This window comes from Myotis myotis, unplaced genomic scaffold (genome assembly GCF_014108235.1).
Source record: "Myotis myotis isolate mMyoMyo1 unplaced genomic scaffold, mMyoMyo1.p scaffold_m19_p_3, whole genome shotgun sequence".
NCBI classification, from domain to species: Eukaryota; Metazoa; Chordata; class Mammalia; order Chiroptera; family Vespertilionidae; genus Myotis; species Myotis myotis.
The window spans coordinates 96,020,914-96,039,527 of record NW_023416335.1 but is presented as its reverse complement, the minus strand read 5'-3'; the positions used below and the strand labels follow the sequence as shown (position 1 = coordinate 96,039,527).

Below are 18,614 nucleotides of genomic sequence, written 5' to 3'. Positions count from 1 at the left end.
TTAGATGATTTACTACCATTTTTTCTTGTTTTTTGAGATAGGCCTGTAGAGCTATAAACTTCCCTCTCAGGACTGCTTTCATTGTGTCCCATAGGTTTTGAATTGTTGTGTTTTCATTGTCATTAGTTTCCAGGATGTTTTTAATTTCTTCTTTGATCTCATTGGTAACCCAATCAATATTTAATAGCATGCTATTCAGCTTCCAGGTGTTTGAGTATTTTGGGTTGTTTTTATTGTGGTTTATTTCTGATATTATGACATCGTGGTCTGCGAAGATGCTTTTTATGATTTCAATCTTCTTGAATTTGGGGATACTTTGCTTGTGACCCAATATATGGTCTATTTTTGAATATGTCTTATGAGCATTTGAGTAGAATGCATATTCCCTGGCTCTGGGGTGAAGTGTTCTGAAGATGTCTATTAAGTCCATCTGATCTAGTGAGTCATTTAGGATTGCTGTTTCTTTGCTGATTGTTTGTCTAGAGGGCTTATCCAGTGCTGTCAGTGGTGTATTAAAGTCCCCTACTATGATTGTATTGTTGTCGATCTCTCCTTTGATATCTTCCAGGAGTTTTTTTATGAATTTGGGTGTCCTGCATTGGGTGCATATATGTTTACCAGGGTTATATCTTCTTGTTGTATTGATCCCTTTAGTATTATGAAGTGGCCTTCCTTATCTCTTGTTATGGCCTTCACTTTGAGGTCTATTTTGTCCGATATAAGTATTGCTACCCCAGCTTTCTTTTCCTTTCCATTTGCCTGAAAGATATTTTTCCATCCTTTCACTTTCAGTCTGTGTGAGTCCCTTCTAATGAGGTGGGTTTCTTGTAGACAGCAGATGTATGGGTCATGTTTTTTTTATCCATTCAACCACTCGATGTCTTTTGTTTGGAGCATTTAGTCCGTTTACGTTTAAAGTTATTATTGAAAGGTACTTGTTTGTAGCCATTTCTTTTTTTGTGTGGCTGTTTTCTTTCTGAGCTTTTTATTTCTTCTTTTTATACCAGACCCTTTAGCATTCCTTGCATTGCTGGCTTGGTGGTGATAAACTCCCTTAGCCTTTTCTTGTCTGTGAAGCTTCTTATTTCCCCTTCAAGTTTGAATGATAGCCTTGCTGGATAGAGTATTCTTGGATTCAGTCCTTTGCTTTGCATCACTTTGGAAATTTCCGTCCATTCTTTTCTGGCCTGATGTGTTTCTGTTGAGAAATCATTTGATAATCTAATGGGAGATCCCTTGTACGTAACTTTCCATCTCTCTCTTGCAGCCTGTAAGATTCTCTCTTTGTCCTGAACATTTGCCATGGTAATTATGATGTGTCTTGGTGTGGGTCTTTTCGGGTTCACCTTGTTTGGGACTCTTTGGGCTTGTGTGCTTTTTTCTTCCCCACCTCAGGGAAGTTTTCTGATATTATTTCTTCTAATAGGTTTTCTAATCCTTGTTCATCTTTCGAAGCAGACTGATTAATCTCAGAGGAAATTGGGGTGGGTGGAAAAATATTAATCAAAGAATTTACATGCATATATGCATTGCCTATGGACACAGACAATAGGGTGGTAAAAGCCTTGGGTGGGGTGGAAACCAAGTGGAGGAGGACAATAAGCATTTAAAAGGGGGTCATCTATATTACTCTCAACAATAAAGATAGATTTTAAATAAATAAATAAATAAATAAATAAATAAATAAATAAATAAATAAAATACAGAACATTTAGAAACAATAAAATTTAGGCACAATTATATCTAATCTCCTTTAAATTAGTTGACTTATCCTATATAATAAAAGCATAGTATGCAAATTGTCCCCTCCACCTGGAGTTCTTCTGGGAGTTCGACCAGGGTGTGGGGCTGGCTGGGGGATGGGAGGGAGGCCCCAGGTGGCAGTGGTGGCAGGCAGCCGGGGGAAGGGAGAGAGTACCCAGCCAGCAGCTGCTAGGGCCCTACCAGTGCATGAGTTTCATGCACTGGGCCACTAGTTTCTTAATAAAAAATGAAATAAAGCTGAATCAGAAGGAATAGGTATACAGTACGTATTTCATATGTTATGGAAGAAACTTTCTTCTAACATAACCACTGCTAAAGAAGCCGTATATTCCCAGAATGTGGCATGTTCCATACCTAATTCACTATGAGAATTAGTAGTTGTGAAAAATTTGGTCCAAACACAATGACAATCCATATGAATAAGCCTAAGGTCAGATTTCAGACAGGTTGTGTGCTTAATGATTTTTTAAGTTTTTCAAGTAAAATGTATGCCTCATTAATATTAGGATTTTGAAATGCTAGACAGGAGGAAAAGATAAATTTCAATGGTTTAAAAGTCACTTCTCAGGACTTTAATATAATGTAGTAAAAGGATAGAGTAAATTAAAACATACTCCCACATTCCTCTGAACTGCCCTAACAAAATCCTCCTTTTACTTTGTCAATTAAGAAGCCAGCTTGGGAATGGCACTACCAAAATAATGCATAGCTTATGGTGAAAAGCAAAAAAATAAAATAACAATTGCAGCTTTTTTCTACTAAAGAGCTTTTGGAGTTCAAGTTCACCATGGGGTTGAAAGTGACTTAATTTTTTGTTTGGCTGATTCTGCATAGGAGAGTACTGGGTAGCTCTGCTAGGTGGAGGAGTAGGGACCCTGAGCTAATGACCTGAGAAGAAAGGTCCATGGCTGATGATTGTCTGGCATTAGACCGAATTCCAAAACAAGTGCTTCTAGGAGTAGAAAAAGGGGTTCTCTCCTCATCTCCATTCCTCCTCACTGCCATGCTTGTTGCAGCTGATCAGATGTTTCTCTTCCCTTTTGAGGAAATAAGATATATTCTTAAGACTTTGTCACTCCTTACCAGTCTCCAAGGCAAACACAGCCCTTGGGTGGGGAATGAGCAGAATGAAAGGGCTCCCAATGTCTCTGAGCTCACACTGTCTGCACAGAGATGCTGGTGGAGATGTCTCTTCACAAAGGACTGAACTGAGAATTACCTGCCCAGGCTCAGGCTACCATCCGAGATCTGAGAGGAGCATGAGCCCTCAATGACAAGGGATGCAGGGCCCAGTAGTGAGCTAAGCAAAGCAGGAGGTCAAGAGATGGAACAAGGGCCAGGGACCATATCACCCAGCCCCATTATTGAAGGGGAGGAAGGAAAGACTGTGAGTCTACCTTCCTCCCTTGTCCTTTTCCCTCTCTCCTTCTATCTCATTTTCACCACTCCTGCCCCTTAACATCTAACTTAAACTCCACTGTTTATCCCCCTTGCAGGAGGGGAATTAGAATAGGGAGGTTGCAAATATCAGTGGGCTGAGGTAGGAGAGAGGAAAGAGGCTGGAAAACACCCCGCTGAGGGGGGGGGGGGAGCTGAGAAGATTTGCTGTTTTGCTTCTGATATCCTTGCTAACCTGTAAGGAAGGAATTTATCTCTGAGACTGCCCCTAAAACTAATGGGAGGTCTGAAAAAGACATAAGAGTAATACAAACCAGGAAAAAAAGTATTAAGTATAGGGTTGATATATTTTCTTATAAATAAAAGATTATAATTTGATATTTACAAGAAAAGAGCAAACCATTTCAACTAGAAGGACTTTCCTCAGATCCAAACATTCTTCCAAATACTTTTGAACTGAAGGGTAATAGAATATGCTGCCCCAAAATATGCCCCTTTGGTGTATTGATTATTTTGAGCTGCAGACACTTGAAAAACATCAAATGCAGGGAGAGACTTCCTCAGCACTCTCTTTATCTTCCTGAAGATGGATCCTCCAACAGGAACTGAAGGTCATAAATCCCCTTCCCAGAATTTCATCAACCAGAGAAGTTTGACTCTTGTCACAGAAGAGACTAGAAGTCAACAACATACTCAGACAAACTTTGTCACAAACTATCATAGTTCTCATCTATTCTTATAAGGGCCCAGTTATGTTTTCTAAAAATCATTTACTCTCCCTTAAGAGACCCCTTTACTTATTAACATGGTATTTAAGCCTGAATTCTAAGCCACCCCTGGAGTTATTAATTTTTCACTGAGTATCTCCCATGTAGTATATATGAGGTATACATGTTAATAAACTTCTGTTTGTTCTTCTCTTGTTAATCTGACTTTTATTACAGGGTTCTCAGCTAAGAACTCAGAAGAGTAGAGAAAAAGTTAACGTTCCTCCCCTACAGAACCAATGAATTGGCTAGAAGCATTCAACATGCTTAATCCCATTGCTGTGGATACTGAACTTTGTCTATTTTCATACTCTACTCTCTGCATATGTTATATTATTTGTGTATCTATCATTTTCACTCAAGACTCCTTTCAAGGCAGGGATCATATCTTACTCATCTCATTGTATGCTCCCCTCAAACATAGTAGCATATGTATATCTACTAAGCATCCAATTAGTGCTTACTATTCAATTAAACTCCAGAAAACAAATTTCTTTAAAATTAAAAGAAAAATTAAATCTTAATTTTTTAATTTAAGGAAGTAAATTAAAATATTTTAAAATTACAATAATATTGAAAACTAACTACATAGTATGCACTCAGTAAATACTGGTTTGCCATATGGAACTTACTTACCATCTCAATTACTATTGCTCAAAATGATTTTGAGCAAGGGTTTCCATTCTCTACATATTTCAGCAAGATTGTGGGATCCAAAGCTATATCTCAGTAGGGCTCTGCCTGCCTCATTTTTAGCAGCTTCACTGAGATATCAGATAATTTGGAGTTCGGTATTACATCTCATTTATGGAAGAACTCAACTGCTTTAAAAAGGTTTGAAAATTGCTGTGTTAAAAAAGAGTATTTTATCTTATCAGATCTTAAATATTATACGTTTTTTTATTTGTTCCCCTTTAAGGGCTGATTTAAAGTGTAAGGCGACGCTAGGAAGATTTTTGGAAAGAAGGATGCAGCATTCCAAAAAATACTCTTACCGAGTTGTGTTTGGTCCAAAGAACAATGTGCATGACAACCTAATAAGGAGGTTCTACTCACTAGTGATAGGGCTTGTGAGACTGTTCATTGGTTTTGTCAACTGACTTACTTGAATGTAGTTGTCAACAATTCCCCAAGCAAAGTCACAGGGAAATGTGCCTTCTAGGGGTTGATTTTCAGGTGAAGGAGGGAAGCCGTTTTTCTCTATCAGCTGTTGGTAGAACAAAGCTGAAGACTTTGGCAACAACTTCTTATCCTGGCTCAAAAAGTCGACATAGAAGAGTCCACGCCTGATGCTGTAGCCTCTGTGCCACTCAAAGCCGTCCATGAGGGACCACGCTGTGTACCCAATGATGTTCACCCCGTCCAGCCTAATGGCTGCAAAGGGGGGAGAGGACAAGAGATTTGAGGGTTTTACTAAGTAACAAATAAGTTATGTAGTGTTCTCATTGTTTGGTAGAGCAATGACCTACAAAAGAATCTAATCAAACCTATATAACTCTACACATAAATGTCTTCACAAATAGGCTTATCTCCAATAAATTTTGATTTGGATTTCTTTTATTTCCAGTGGGTGCTCTTTGGATGTTCCCCTTTCTATCCTAGGCACCTAACATTGTGCCCGATGCAATAAAATGAAGACAGTTTTTAAAAGCAGTAACTACTTACTATTTTCTCCAGAAAATGTTGATATTCTTATTTCTTTAAAAAGTGTTTCATTCAGGCCCTAGCCAGTTTGGCTCAGTGGATAGAGTGTCAGCCGCAGACTGAAGGGTCCCAGGTTTGATTCCAATCTAGGGCACATGCCCAGGTTGCAGGCTTGATCCCTAATAGGGGGTGTGCAGAGGCAGCTGATCAATGATTCTCTCTCATCATTGATGTTTCTATCTCTCTCTCCCTCTCCCTTCCTCTCTGAAATCAATTAAGAAAAATTTTTTTAAGTGTTTCACTCAGGACAAGCAATAAGAACCCAAAAACATTTAAAGGGAGCTAGATACTCTGGGATTTACTTAATCCTTAATGTAATATAAAAATCTATAGTAGTAACTCTGAAAGTCAAGTAATTTTACACATTATAACCCAGTTTTTGATTTTCAAAATGGGTTTAAAAATTATATAACTTTCTTAAGGCCCCAAATGAGAAAGGTGTTACATAAATGTATTCTTATTAATGCCAAAATGAATTTCTATATTATGATTAAAAACTACAAATTCACATAGTTTATTACAGATCATCTTAAAGATTGTTTTACCAGTGGATTTTGGCAGGAATTAGAATTTTATCCCAAATCCTACCTTTTAAAGTTTCCATTATAAACGTTTTGAGGTAATACATATATTTGGCATCATCTCTCTTGGTGGTCCCTGAGACAAACCAGCTGTTTTCCACAATAAATATTTGAGGGTGGTTATATTCAAGGTCAACCCAGGAAAGCAATTGCCTTAGGCTGGGAGATTCTAATTGGCGGAACTTCATACGAGGGTCCAATAGTTGAAAACTCAAGATTGGTCCAAAGGAAAGAGCAAAAAAGTCAGCTGTGCCTTTGATGAACTTTTTCTCAGGTTCAGTAAAAGCAGGCAGAAGAGATGAAAGATTATTCTTCATGCTTTCAGGATAGTCACCATCAATAAATATGGGTTTGGCAAACCAGCCTAGAACAAAGTCAAGAGATTTTTGACATTCTTTGATATTGTGGTCTGTCATTCTTCTCGGATTGATCCAGTGGGAACTTAGGGCAATGGACACCTGGCCCCCCTGAGTTGGACGGAAAGAAGTATTGTAGAGATGCCAGATTTTGGCATGAGCCTAAAAAAGAAAAAGGAAAAAAAATGATAAACTTATTTATGATTGTGAGGAGACATATAATACATATTTGAATTCCCAATCCTAGTTGTATCTGTTTCTTATCAAACTTAACCTAATGACTAACTCCACAATGTAAAAGTCACCAGGAATTAGTAAATACTTCAGAGGCAGGTCAGCCAACAGTGAGCTGCTACCCTGACTGGAATTATTTCCATTGTTTTTCAGCAGCCACTGGAAAAATGTGTATTTCTGGTATTGAATGTGTAGTTACTATTAATACTTTGAAAAATTAATGAAATAAAAATGTTATAATATCTTGCTGTTTAATTAACTTTGCATTTTGTACTTTTTAATTAATAGGCTTGGTGAAAAGAACCAATCCCAAAAATGTGATCAAACCAGAAATCTCTAAACAGGATTATATTTTTTTATCCTAAGAGACTGGGAGTTTTCAGGTTGACTCAAATTGTTGGAGTCAATTTTATATTATGTACCCATCTCTCAGAGCTAAACTTCTAACACATGTTCTCACAATCTTTGTTTTTCACTAAGAAGAATCAGTGCATAAATTAAAGCATCAACTCCAATATCTAACCTTAGCTCACCCACCAGAAGTCTGGAACAGTGCTGACTTCCCACAAGACCCAGCATTCAAGGTACAAGCAAAGCAAAAAAACCCACAAAAACAAAAAGACACACCAACACACAGCTTTAGGAGATCTGATGTCTGTAATTAGTCAGCACTCAGCCTGGAGTTTCCTGCAGCAAAGAAATGGGCTTTGCTTCCATAATACCAACTTTATATTCCCATAAAATCTTATTGACTTCTGATTTCTTATTTTAATTTGTTTCCTTTTTATTGATAAAGAATAGTGAGAATGATATGGGGTTTCCTGCCTTACTTGAATTATGTTTCTCTTTACTTTTGAATTCCTCAATTTACTCTATTTTGCTAAAAATACAAGTGCTGTTTGTTTGTCTTTAATATATTTTATTGATTTTTTACAGAGAGGAAGAGAGAGGGATAGAGAGGTAGAAACATCAATGAGAGAGAAACATTGATCAGCTGCCTCCTGCACACCTCCTACTGGGGATGTGCCCGCAACCAAGGTACATGCCCTTGACCAGAATCGAACCTGGGACCTTTCAGTCTGCAGGCTGACGCTCTATCCCCTGAGCCAAACCTGTTAGGGCAACACAAGTGCTGTTTATCAGCCTTTTACTCTCTTAGTATATCATCTTTAAAAACTTATTCTAACTCTGTTTGACCCAAATTCTGCAAAATGGTCATGCCAGTTTTCATTCTACTCTCTGGGCTCTTTCACTCAGTATGCCTAATATCCTCTTTATTTTTTTTCGGAATAATCTTCTCCTGATTATTTCAGTGTGGGTGCCCAAGAATGGCATAATTACTATTCTTATGAGTTCAGCCAAACATTTCAGTGGACTAAAATAGTTTATGTTGAACTTTCATTTTTAGTGTCTTAGTAAATATCTGTGTTTCATTTCATTGAATGTATTTTGTGTGTGTGTGACCTGAAGCAGCTATCTATATGTTAAGAAGAAAATGGAGAATAAAATGTTGATCCACATAATAGTGACATTTGTCCATGTGATTCAAAACCTGGAGATTAATTGTGCTATACTGCTGGCTTTCTGATGTCTCCTACCCTTCTCTGTCTTCCTCTGTTTTGACACCCAACTCTTCTTTCCCACTTGACAAGACATCTCATCCTGACATTTAACAGTTAAACAAAAAAGAAAGAGAGCCGTACACACTAGTACTCAGGGCTTCAGACCAGGGGACTTTATTAATTTGGCCCAATTGGAGGCCCAAGACAATTATGCCTTAAATTTTACATACTTCTACAGAATAAATGCTGTAATGGGTAGGGTGGGCATCAGGCAAGAGTGAGAGCAACCCAAGAACTTCCTAATCTGAGTGAGTTTTTCAGGCAGCTGAAGTGACAGTCATATAATAGAATCGTTTACAATCATGGCTACTACTCTAACCATAACTACTTTGACATGGCTCAGAAGGGGTTGGGCAAGAAAACAAAAGACCTGAGCTATATAGCAATACACATGTGGTATTTGATGTCAGATAAAATTCCTGCTCCATCATGTTTAGCTATCTGTCTTTTACCACATTACTTAACCTGAACAGGTGAGACTAACTTCCCTGTGTCTTTCATGGGGTTATTATGAGAATTAAATAAGATAATTTAAATAAAACACCTAATGCAAAGTTTGCATATGGTAGGGTCTCCATGAACATTTATTCTTTCTGCCCCTAAGGGATGCGCAAACCAAAAAGGAAGATGTTGAAGCTAAGGAAACACCTTCTGTTAAGGAATCATGTGATGCAGTGACATGACCTGTGGTTTGGATTAGAAGAAACAGGTTTGGATCCCAAGTCCTCTATCCATGATCAGTGTGAGCTTTAGTTATTTCTCTGTAAAAATGGAAATAATGTCTATTCTCCTGTAGGAACATTATGAGGATTAAAGGACATGATGCAAGTGAAAGCTTATATCAAGGTATTTATTATTTAGAAAGTATAAATTTGCAACATTGGAAGGTATGATGGTTAATTTATGTCAACTTGACTGGGATTAGGAAACCCCATATAGCTGGTAAAACATTTGTTGAGAGTTTAACTAAGCTACTCATGGTATTGCTGCCTCAGAACCCAGTTTTTTTAATCATTCAGTCTCAGGGACCTTAAACTGACACTGGACTCTTATAAAAGCACATGCTCTAGAAGGCGGCCTGCAGAGTCATAAGAAATTGTGAGTTCCTGATATGATTTTCCCAACAGCCTTTGTGATTGACAGTCTCTCCTTCCTCCCACTGCCTGTATGCCTTATGCACCTCTTATATAAGACTCTCATGGGGCTTATCAAAACCATCTTTTGCCAACCCCAAAGCACTCCACCCACAAACCCTAATAAAGTCATGTGTCCCAAATTTGTTCTCTCTCTCTCTCTCTCTCTCTCTCTCTCTCTCTCTCTCTCTCTCTCTCATGCTCTGCCTTGACATCCCTGTATGGCCCCCGAGGCATGCCTTGTATGGCCTCCAGAATCTGTGAGTAACAAACTTCTCTATATCAGTTTATCTTGTGCTGTTTCTCATGTTTTCTGTTGTTAAACCCGGGCTTGCACCCTATGCTCCATTTAGCAAATGTTAATTTAACAAAACCATGGCAACATCATTTCTGGGTATGTCTGAGAGGGTATTTCTGGAAGAGATTAGCTTTTGAATTAGTAGACTAAGTGAAGAAGATCACCCTCACCTATGTGGCTGGGCATCATCCAATCAAGGCCTGAAAAGGCAAAGGAAGAATGAACTTGCTCTCTAATTAAACTAAGACATCCATCTTCTGCTATCCTTGGATATTGGCTCCTTTGGTCTTAGGCCTCCAGAAATGGACTGAAACTACACCACCAGCTTACCTGAACCTCCAGTTTCCAGACAGCAGATCATAGGACTTCTCAATCTCTATACATGTGATCCAATCCCTCATAATAAATCTATTTCTACATATCTATTTTTATCCTATTGGTCTGTTTCTCTGGAGAACCCTAACTAATATAGAAAGCATCTTTGGTACCATTTAGCTTAACCACTTGCCCCGTTCCAAACCCCCCAATGTATCTGTTATTTGATTGTTCTCTACAGCAACCCAAATTGCAGGTCACTCCATGTATGGCATCTTATCCAGGAAGTCCCCTCACCCCTTCCTATCCCACTTGCCATGCTGAGCTGCCTGGCTTTCCTCTGGATGCCCTCCAAGTCTTAGGCAAACTTTTCTTACATCATTTATTGCAAAAATGATTTGCCTCCTAAGCCTGAGCTGAGCTCCCTAAGGAGTTCCCTCATTCTTTCCCTGGTACATGGAGGCCCCAGTGTCTGTTAAACTTAACCAAACTCTTCTCTTTAACTACTCATGAATTCAATTCATTTTCAAATGGTAGATTTGAATAATCAAATACTATGAGGTTTAGGAAGGTCACCATTTGGGATACTAGCAAGTAATGATGATTAATTGCGGAGGGTTATGTATGGTTTTGCATAGCCTTCTAATTATTCTTGGTATGGTTATCTCATAATATTTTTATCTTAAGATTGAAATTTAATAAAGCTATTGATATGGACTCAAGGAAATAATTAAGAGTATGAGCAAGAATGTTCATCTAAATGCTATTTCTAATAGCAAAATATTGAAACCAATTGAAATGTCCAATATTCAAATAAATTTATACCATCATATGCATGTTTTAATACATTTTAGTGTAACTAAAGAAATACAAGAAATGCTACTATTCATATATTGTAAATAATACAGAAGAATGTGAATTAACATGTCACATATGTTCCTAAAACACTAACTGAACAAAATAGCAGGTTACAAAGTAATATTTAGAATTTTAATAGCATTTTTATTAAAGAAAAATATGTATGTAAAGATCCAGAGGATTTATAAATTGTTAAAAGGAGTTTTGTAGCAGGATTATTGATGGTATAATTCTTTTCATCTTGCTTATTTGTATATTTTTTATTTCCTAACATATATATGTATTGCTTTAGAAGTAAGAAAAAAAACTTAAAATTCAAAACAGGAAAATAGCTCATAGGAGTTGAATGGCAGACCATGTTTGAATTATCCATGATGATTATTTGAAAGCCGTGATGTAATTAAAATAAACCCTGCCTAACTGTTCTCTAACCTGCCCTATAGTCCCTGTCACAATCCTCTCAGACACATTGAACCCTATGTGAAGTTCTGAGACGCTCGAGACTTCCATGCTTTTATAGGTTCAGCTCTCTCCTGTTTTACCTACTCCCAGACTCTCCAGCCTTACCCTCTTCAAAACTCAGCTCATATATCACAGCCTCCAGAAAGTCTTCCCTGACATTTTCTCTCTACCTACCCTTTCTAACAGCTTTCTAAATGTCTATTCCTGTGTCTCCACATCTGGCCTCTATCAAAGATCTTAACTATCTTATGTCACATTTATTTAAGTGTCTAGATTTAGGTGTTTTGAGACATTGGCTAGGTATTTTATCTCTCTATTTTCAGATTCGAGCAAAGTCTGGGGCAAAGTAAGTATTCAGTAAACAGATATGGAAGAATGAAGACTGGCATTAAGAGCCAGATCAAAAAGCATGAGACAGAAACAAACATTTTTCTGAGCCAGACCAGCAAAACTCTCATAAGAAACCCTGGTTGTATTTTATTTCTGAGATCTTAACAGGGAACTTTCAGGCAGACATCATTTTTTTAAAAATCCTATATAATAAAAGCCTAATATGCTAAGTGTCCGGTCGTCCAGTTGTCAGTTCAACCAATCAAAGCATAATATGCTAATGATATGCTAAGGTGTTCAACTACTCGCTATGACGTGCACTGACCACCAGGGGGCAGATGCTCCAACTGGTAGGTTAGCTTGCTGCTGGGATTTGGCTGATTGGGACTGAGCAAGATGGGCCAGACATGCCCTGGAGCCCTCCCGCCATCCCTCTCTGGCTGGTCAACTTCCTGCATCTGCCCTTGGCCCTGATCCTGCACTGGTGGGGTCCCTCGGCCTGGCCTGTGCCCTCTCACAATCTGGGACCCCTCGAGGGATGTCAGAGAGCCAGTTTCGGCCCAATCCCACAGGCCAGGCCGAGGGACCCCACTGGTGCATGAATTTGTGCACTGGGCCTCTAGTAAATTATAAGGAAGCAGGCATGATAGAACTCTAAGAATAATAATATATTGCCTCAAAATATACTAATGGTACATTTTGGTGTATAAAACACTCAATTATTAACTTTATTTCCAGTTCTTCTCCTCTCTCTGGAGGATTGGGGTGGAGCTGAAAATTCCAAGCTTCTAATTGTGGCCTGTTTTGTTTTGTTTTTTCTTGGTGACCCACTCCATCCCCATCCAGGAGTCATCCAGGGGTACACAGAGAGTTGGCCTCATTAGAAAAAAAGATGCTTGTAGTGTTCCTATAGCTTAGATATTTACAATGGTTTTAGGAGCCCCATGTAAGGGATGAGACCAAGGACAAATATTAGAACAAGCGATGCTCTTAATATTTTTATCATTTATGGAATTACGAGGATTTTAGGAGCTCTGTGCCAGGCACTAGGGGCAAAGAAGTATATGTAGTTTTTATTATCTCACAATTACATCAATAGAATGAAGGGAGAGAAACCCCACATGATTATTGCATTTAATGCAGAAGAAGCATTTGAAGGAATCCAAAAGTCTTTCATGACAAAAATACTTTTAAAAACTAAGAGTAGAAGGCAATTTTCTTACTGTGAAAAGGGAAATTTTTGGAAAAATCCACAGCTAACATCTTACTCAATGGTGAATGACTGAAAGCTTTCCTCCTAAAATAAGGATCAAGACAAGAAGTCTGCTTTCACTATTGCTCTTCAGCAGTACATTGGAAATTCAGCCAGATCAATTAATCAAGAAGGAAAAAAAGGCTATCCAGGTCGGAAAAGAAGTAAAACTCTCTCTAGTCACAGAATACATGATCTTACATAAGGAAAATGCTAAATAATCCACACAAAAAGAACTATTAGAGCTAATAAACAAATTGCAGGGTACAATATCAATACTCAAAAATCCATTGTATTTCTAGACAATAACAATGAACAACCCCAAAAATATATAAATTAAATCAATATAATAGGTTCAAAAAATAGAACACTTAGGAATAAATTTAACCACTCTGACAACTTTTATTTACATTGCCAGTGTAGTAAGGCAAATCAAAGAAATGAAAGGCATGTTGATTGGAAAGGAAAATAAATAATCATATTATTCATAGAAAACATGATTGTCTATATAGAACTAATAAATGAATTTAACAAGTTATCAAAATATGTTAATATGCAAAAATATTATTTTTATATATGCACAATAAACATTTGGAAAATAAATTGTAGATACAATACCACTTACAATAACAAACCATGAAATAACTAGGAACAAGTTAACTAAAATAGTCAAAAATGTGCAAGACTGTTACAATGACATTTATAAAACATTAAGAAGATCTAAATAAATGAAGAGAGATACCATTTTTTATGGATTAGAAGACTATATATTGTTAAACTATTCATTTTCCCCCAAAATGATCTATAGATTCAATGCCATCACATCCAATATCTCAAATTTTTGTAGAAATTGGCAAGTTGATTTTAAAATAAATATGATAATTCAAATGACAGAACAGTTAAAATATTTAAAAAATGAAGAACAAATTCAAGCATTCACACTACCTGATTTCAAGATTTACTATAAAGCTATAATCCTATATAATAAAAGAGTAATATGCAAATAGACCACACTGCAGAATAACCAAACAACCAATCAAAGCATAATATGCTAATGATATGCTAAGGCTGCTCAACCGCTCACTATGACATGCACTGACCACCAGGGGCAGACAGTTGACTGGTCGACCAGTTGCTATGATGTGCACTGACCATCAGGGGCAGATGCTCCAACCAGTAGGTTAGCTTGCTGCTGGGGTCCAGCTGATCGGGACTGAGCAAGATGAGACGGACACACCCTGGAACCCTCCTATGGTCCCTCCCCAGCCCGATCGTGCACCAGTGGGGTCCCTCAGCCTGGTCTGTGCCCTCTCGCAATCTGGGACCCCTCGGGGGATGTTGGAGAGCCAGTTTCAGCCCTATCCTGCAGGCCACTCCCTTTGGGATGGTGCCAGATGCAGGGCTCATGGCTGGTGAGCACTGCTGCAGCAGCACCAACCTCACCCGATTGGGACTGATTGGGGATGAGCCCATACAGGCACAGTGGGGCCGAGATGAGCAGAAGTGGCAGGTAGGAGCTGCAGGCAATGTTGGACTGTGGGTTTTGGCCTGATTCCTGCAGGCCACCCAAAGGGACCCTACCCATGCACGAATTCATGCCCTGGTCCTCTAGTAATCAATAGAGTGTAATACAGGCATAAGGATAGACAAATCGAGTTTTAAAAAAGAATAGAGAATTCAAAACTAAACCCATGGCCCAGTGATTTTCAATTAATGCACCAAAGCACTTATATGGCAAAAGAAAAGCTTTTTCAATAAATGGTCCTGTATTTGGAAAACGTATGGGGGGAAAAATGAACTCAACTTTATACCTTGCATAAAAATTAATTTGAAACAGATCACAGGTCCAAATGGAAAAACTAAAACTATTAAGCTTGTAGAACAAAACATAGCCTTTTGATCATGGGGTAGGAAAACACTTAAGACACAGAAAGCAAAATCCCTTACTTTTTGCTTTCCTTGTTGTCTTTGATTCTTTGCTCCCTTCACAAGTCTATCACCGTGCAATAATTTTTTTTAACTTTATGCAAATACAATATCTATCTACACTAATAAAGAGAAACATGCAAATTGGTGTCACTCCGCTACATCCACCAGCCAATCAGAATGACTATGCAAATTAACCCAACAAAGATGGCGGTTAATTTGCATACGCAGGCACAGAGCGAAGACTGAAGGCTCCGGCCAGAGTGAAGACTGAAGACTGAACTGAAGACTGAAGAGGCTTCTCTGCTGTGGCCGGACCAAAGGCCTGGGTCCTGGGTGCTGGAGGAAAACCAGTGCCAGCAGTCAGGGGAAGGAAGGCCAATTGTGCGAATCTTCATGCAACCGGCTTCTAGTATATACATATATATAAAGAGGTAATATGCAAATTAGGCCAGGACACCATTACACAGTGGTTCTCAACCTTCCTAATGCCGCAACACTTTAATACAGTTCCTCATGTTGTGGTGACCCCAACCATAAAATTATTTTTGTTGCTACTTCATAACTGTAATTTTGCTACTGTTATGAATTATAATGTAAATATCTGATATGCAGGATGTATTTTCATTGTTACAAATTGAACATAATTAAAGCATTGTGATTAATCACAAAAACAATATGTAATTATATAATGTGAAATATTTATTTCTAATTACAAATAAATGAAATTTTGTCTTGAAGCATGGTGTAGCATGGGTAACAGTCTTAATATAACAACAGTAAACTACGTTGCTACATTTTGCAACAGTATACGTAAATAGCCAATGTCAGTGCAAAGGTTGAGATTGCTTCTTTCTCACCAGATCAGAAATTCTCAGGGCAGTCTTTGCAAGAGCACAATGAAGATCATCTTCCACAACAAGTCTACTTCTGTATCTAGACTTGATAACCAACAAATTGGAAAACCCTGTTTCACAAAGATATATTGTTGGAAATGGAAGAAGAAGGCGCAACACAGTCTCAGACAGAACAGGATATGACTGCAAACACTTTATCCAGAATTTTGTAACTGGCATGGTAGAGAAATCAGTTCTCGCTGCATCACTGTTAATAAGTTCAATGAATTCCTCTTGTGCTATCTCAGGAACATCTTCAACTTTGACTGTGAATGGGCTTCTGGCAAGTGCAAATGGGGTGATAGGTAGATTTGGAAAGTACGATGAAATTTTGTCTGCAAGCATGTGCAAGTATTCTTTCACAGAAATTATCATTGTAATCCTTTTGTCTGGTTCAATGTCATGTTCCTCAAAGAAAGCAGATAAGGTAGGCAACATGTAAATTTTATTTTCATCCAATTTTTTTTTTGCCAAAGCTGAAGTTTCATTTGGAATGATCGGATCTTTTCAGACCAATTGAGGCATGTTGCGTTTGGTCCTTGCAGTGATAAATTTAACTCATTTAAGATGGCAAAGATGTCAACCAAGTAAGCTATTTTCTGCAGTTCACTTTTCTCGCTGAAAAGTGCTTCGAACTGTGGTCTTGCTTTCTGATTAAAAAACGTTTTGAGTTCATCACAAAGCTCAAAATCACGTTTTAAAGTTTTTCCTCTTGACAACCATCTCACTTCAGTGTGAAATAGCAGAGCATTGTTCGGCAAACCCAACTCATTGCACAGTTGTGAAAACAGGCAACTGTTTAAAGTGCTTGCCTTTACAAAATTGACACAACTTATGACGCTTTTCATTACTTCTTGTAACTCTTGTGGCAGCATCTTTGTTGCTAATATTTGCCGATGAATCATACAGTGAGTTCCGATGACTTTTGGTGACTCATTCAGTAACAAACATTGAAATCCAGATTGACATCCTAGCATAGCTGGAGAACCATCTGTGCAAACACCACAAACCTTTTCCCGAGAGATCTTATGCTCTTTCAGAAATGAACCAACTGTGTCAAATACATCACATGCAGTAGTTGTCATTTCAAGAGGTTTGCAAAAAAGAAACTCATCTTTAAAGTCGCCATCATTAATATACCTCACGTAAACCAGTAACTGTGAACAGTTTGCAACGTCTGTAGATTCATCAAGCTGGATACTAAATATTGGAAGTGGAGCAGATTTAATTTCCTGAATTACCTGATCAAGAATATCAGCAGACATGTCATCTATTCTTCTGTGGACAGTGTCGTTAGAGAAGGAAATTGCACTCAACATAACAAATTCATCTCCGATCATAACTCGAACAATATCTTTGGCAGCTGGCAACAGTAAATCCTCAGCAATGGTGTGAAGTTTCATAGCTCTGGCGATTCTGAGTGCCACCAAATATGAAGCTTCAACGTGAGTGCTTAGGAGCCAGTGGTTCCAGATTATGAGAGGGATCCCAGATTGGAGAGGGTGCAGGTCGGGCTGAGGGACCTCCCCCCCCCCCCCCGCCTCATGCATGAATTTTGTGCACCGGGCCTCTAGTATAACCATATGCATGTATATTTGTGTGTTGGTTCTTTTGCTCTATATTATATTTTAGAGGTTAATCCATTCTGTGATGTAAAATTAGTTTATTCCTTTTATAGCTGAATCTTATTGCAATATATACACAGACCACAGTGTTTATACATAACTCCTGTTGATGGACATTTGTGTTGTTTTCAGTATTTTGCTATTGTGAATAAAGCTACTTTAAACATTATTGAACAAATCATTTTGTAAGTTTTTATCTTGATACTAGAGACCCAATGCATGAAATTCATGCATTGGGGGCGGGGGCGGGGGGGTTCCTCAGCCCAGCCTGCACCCTCTCCAATTCGGGATCCCTCTTGTAATCCAGAACCACTGGCTCCTAAGCGCTCACCTGTCTGCCTGCTTGATGCTCCTAACTGCTCCCCTGCCGGCCTGATGGTCCTAACTGCTCTCCCCTCCTGGCCTGATCACCCTGCCTAACTGCCACCTTCTTTCTTCTGCCTTCTGCCTTCTGCCTTCTCTTGCACGGTGCCAGCCTTCTCACCTTCTCCCTTGTGCCTTCTCCCGTGGTTCCACACACACTTTAGTCACCTCAGGCTGGTCCTGCATTCTCCCAGCACCTCCCCACTTCTGTCTCGTCTCTGGAGCAACGCCCTGCAGTGTGCATAGGAGCTAATAAAGAGCTAATATGCTAATAGTCAGGTCATGACTAGTTATGGCATCCTGGCCTAATTTGCATATTATCTCGCTCTCTCTATATATATACAGTGGGGCCTTGACTTACGAGTTTAATTCGTTCTGTGACAGAGCTCATAACTCAAATTACTCATATGTCAAATCATAAAGTGAACGAGTGAGACACATGATGCTGGGCTGATGTTGTGGCGTTCACTGTGATGTTCACTGTGCCAACTAGCGGTGGGGTATCTGAAGCTGGCTCATAACCCGAATTTTAGCTCACAACTCAAAGCAAAAAATTGGCCGAGAGACGGCTTGTTTCTTGAAAAACTTGTTCGTCGGGACACTCCTAAGTCAAGGCCCCACTGTATGTATATATATATATACATATATATATATATATATATCTACTATCTAATAATAGACAAACATGGTAATTAACTGTACCTTTGCTACCCTTCCGTTGGCTAATCAG

The 18,614-nt window shown here is 38.5% G+C and overlaps 1 protein-coding gene across 1 annotated transcript in view; it reads right to left on the bottom strand.

Annotated features, from left to right (window-relative positions):
- KL (klotho) overlaps positions 1-18,614 on the bottom strand; it is a 59,488-nt gene that overhangs the window by 11,951 nt on the left and 28,923 nt on the right. The window contains exons 2-3 of the mRNA XM_036301603.1: positions 6,222-6,732; positions 5,035-5,303 (exon numbers count right to left, since the gene is read on the bottom strand). Of these exons, the coding sequence (XP_036157496.1) occupies positions 5,035-5,303; positions 6,222-6,732 (780 nt within the window). The remainder of the gene's footprint in view (positions 1-5,034; positions 5,304-6,221; positions 6,733-18,614) is intronic.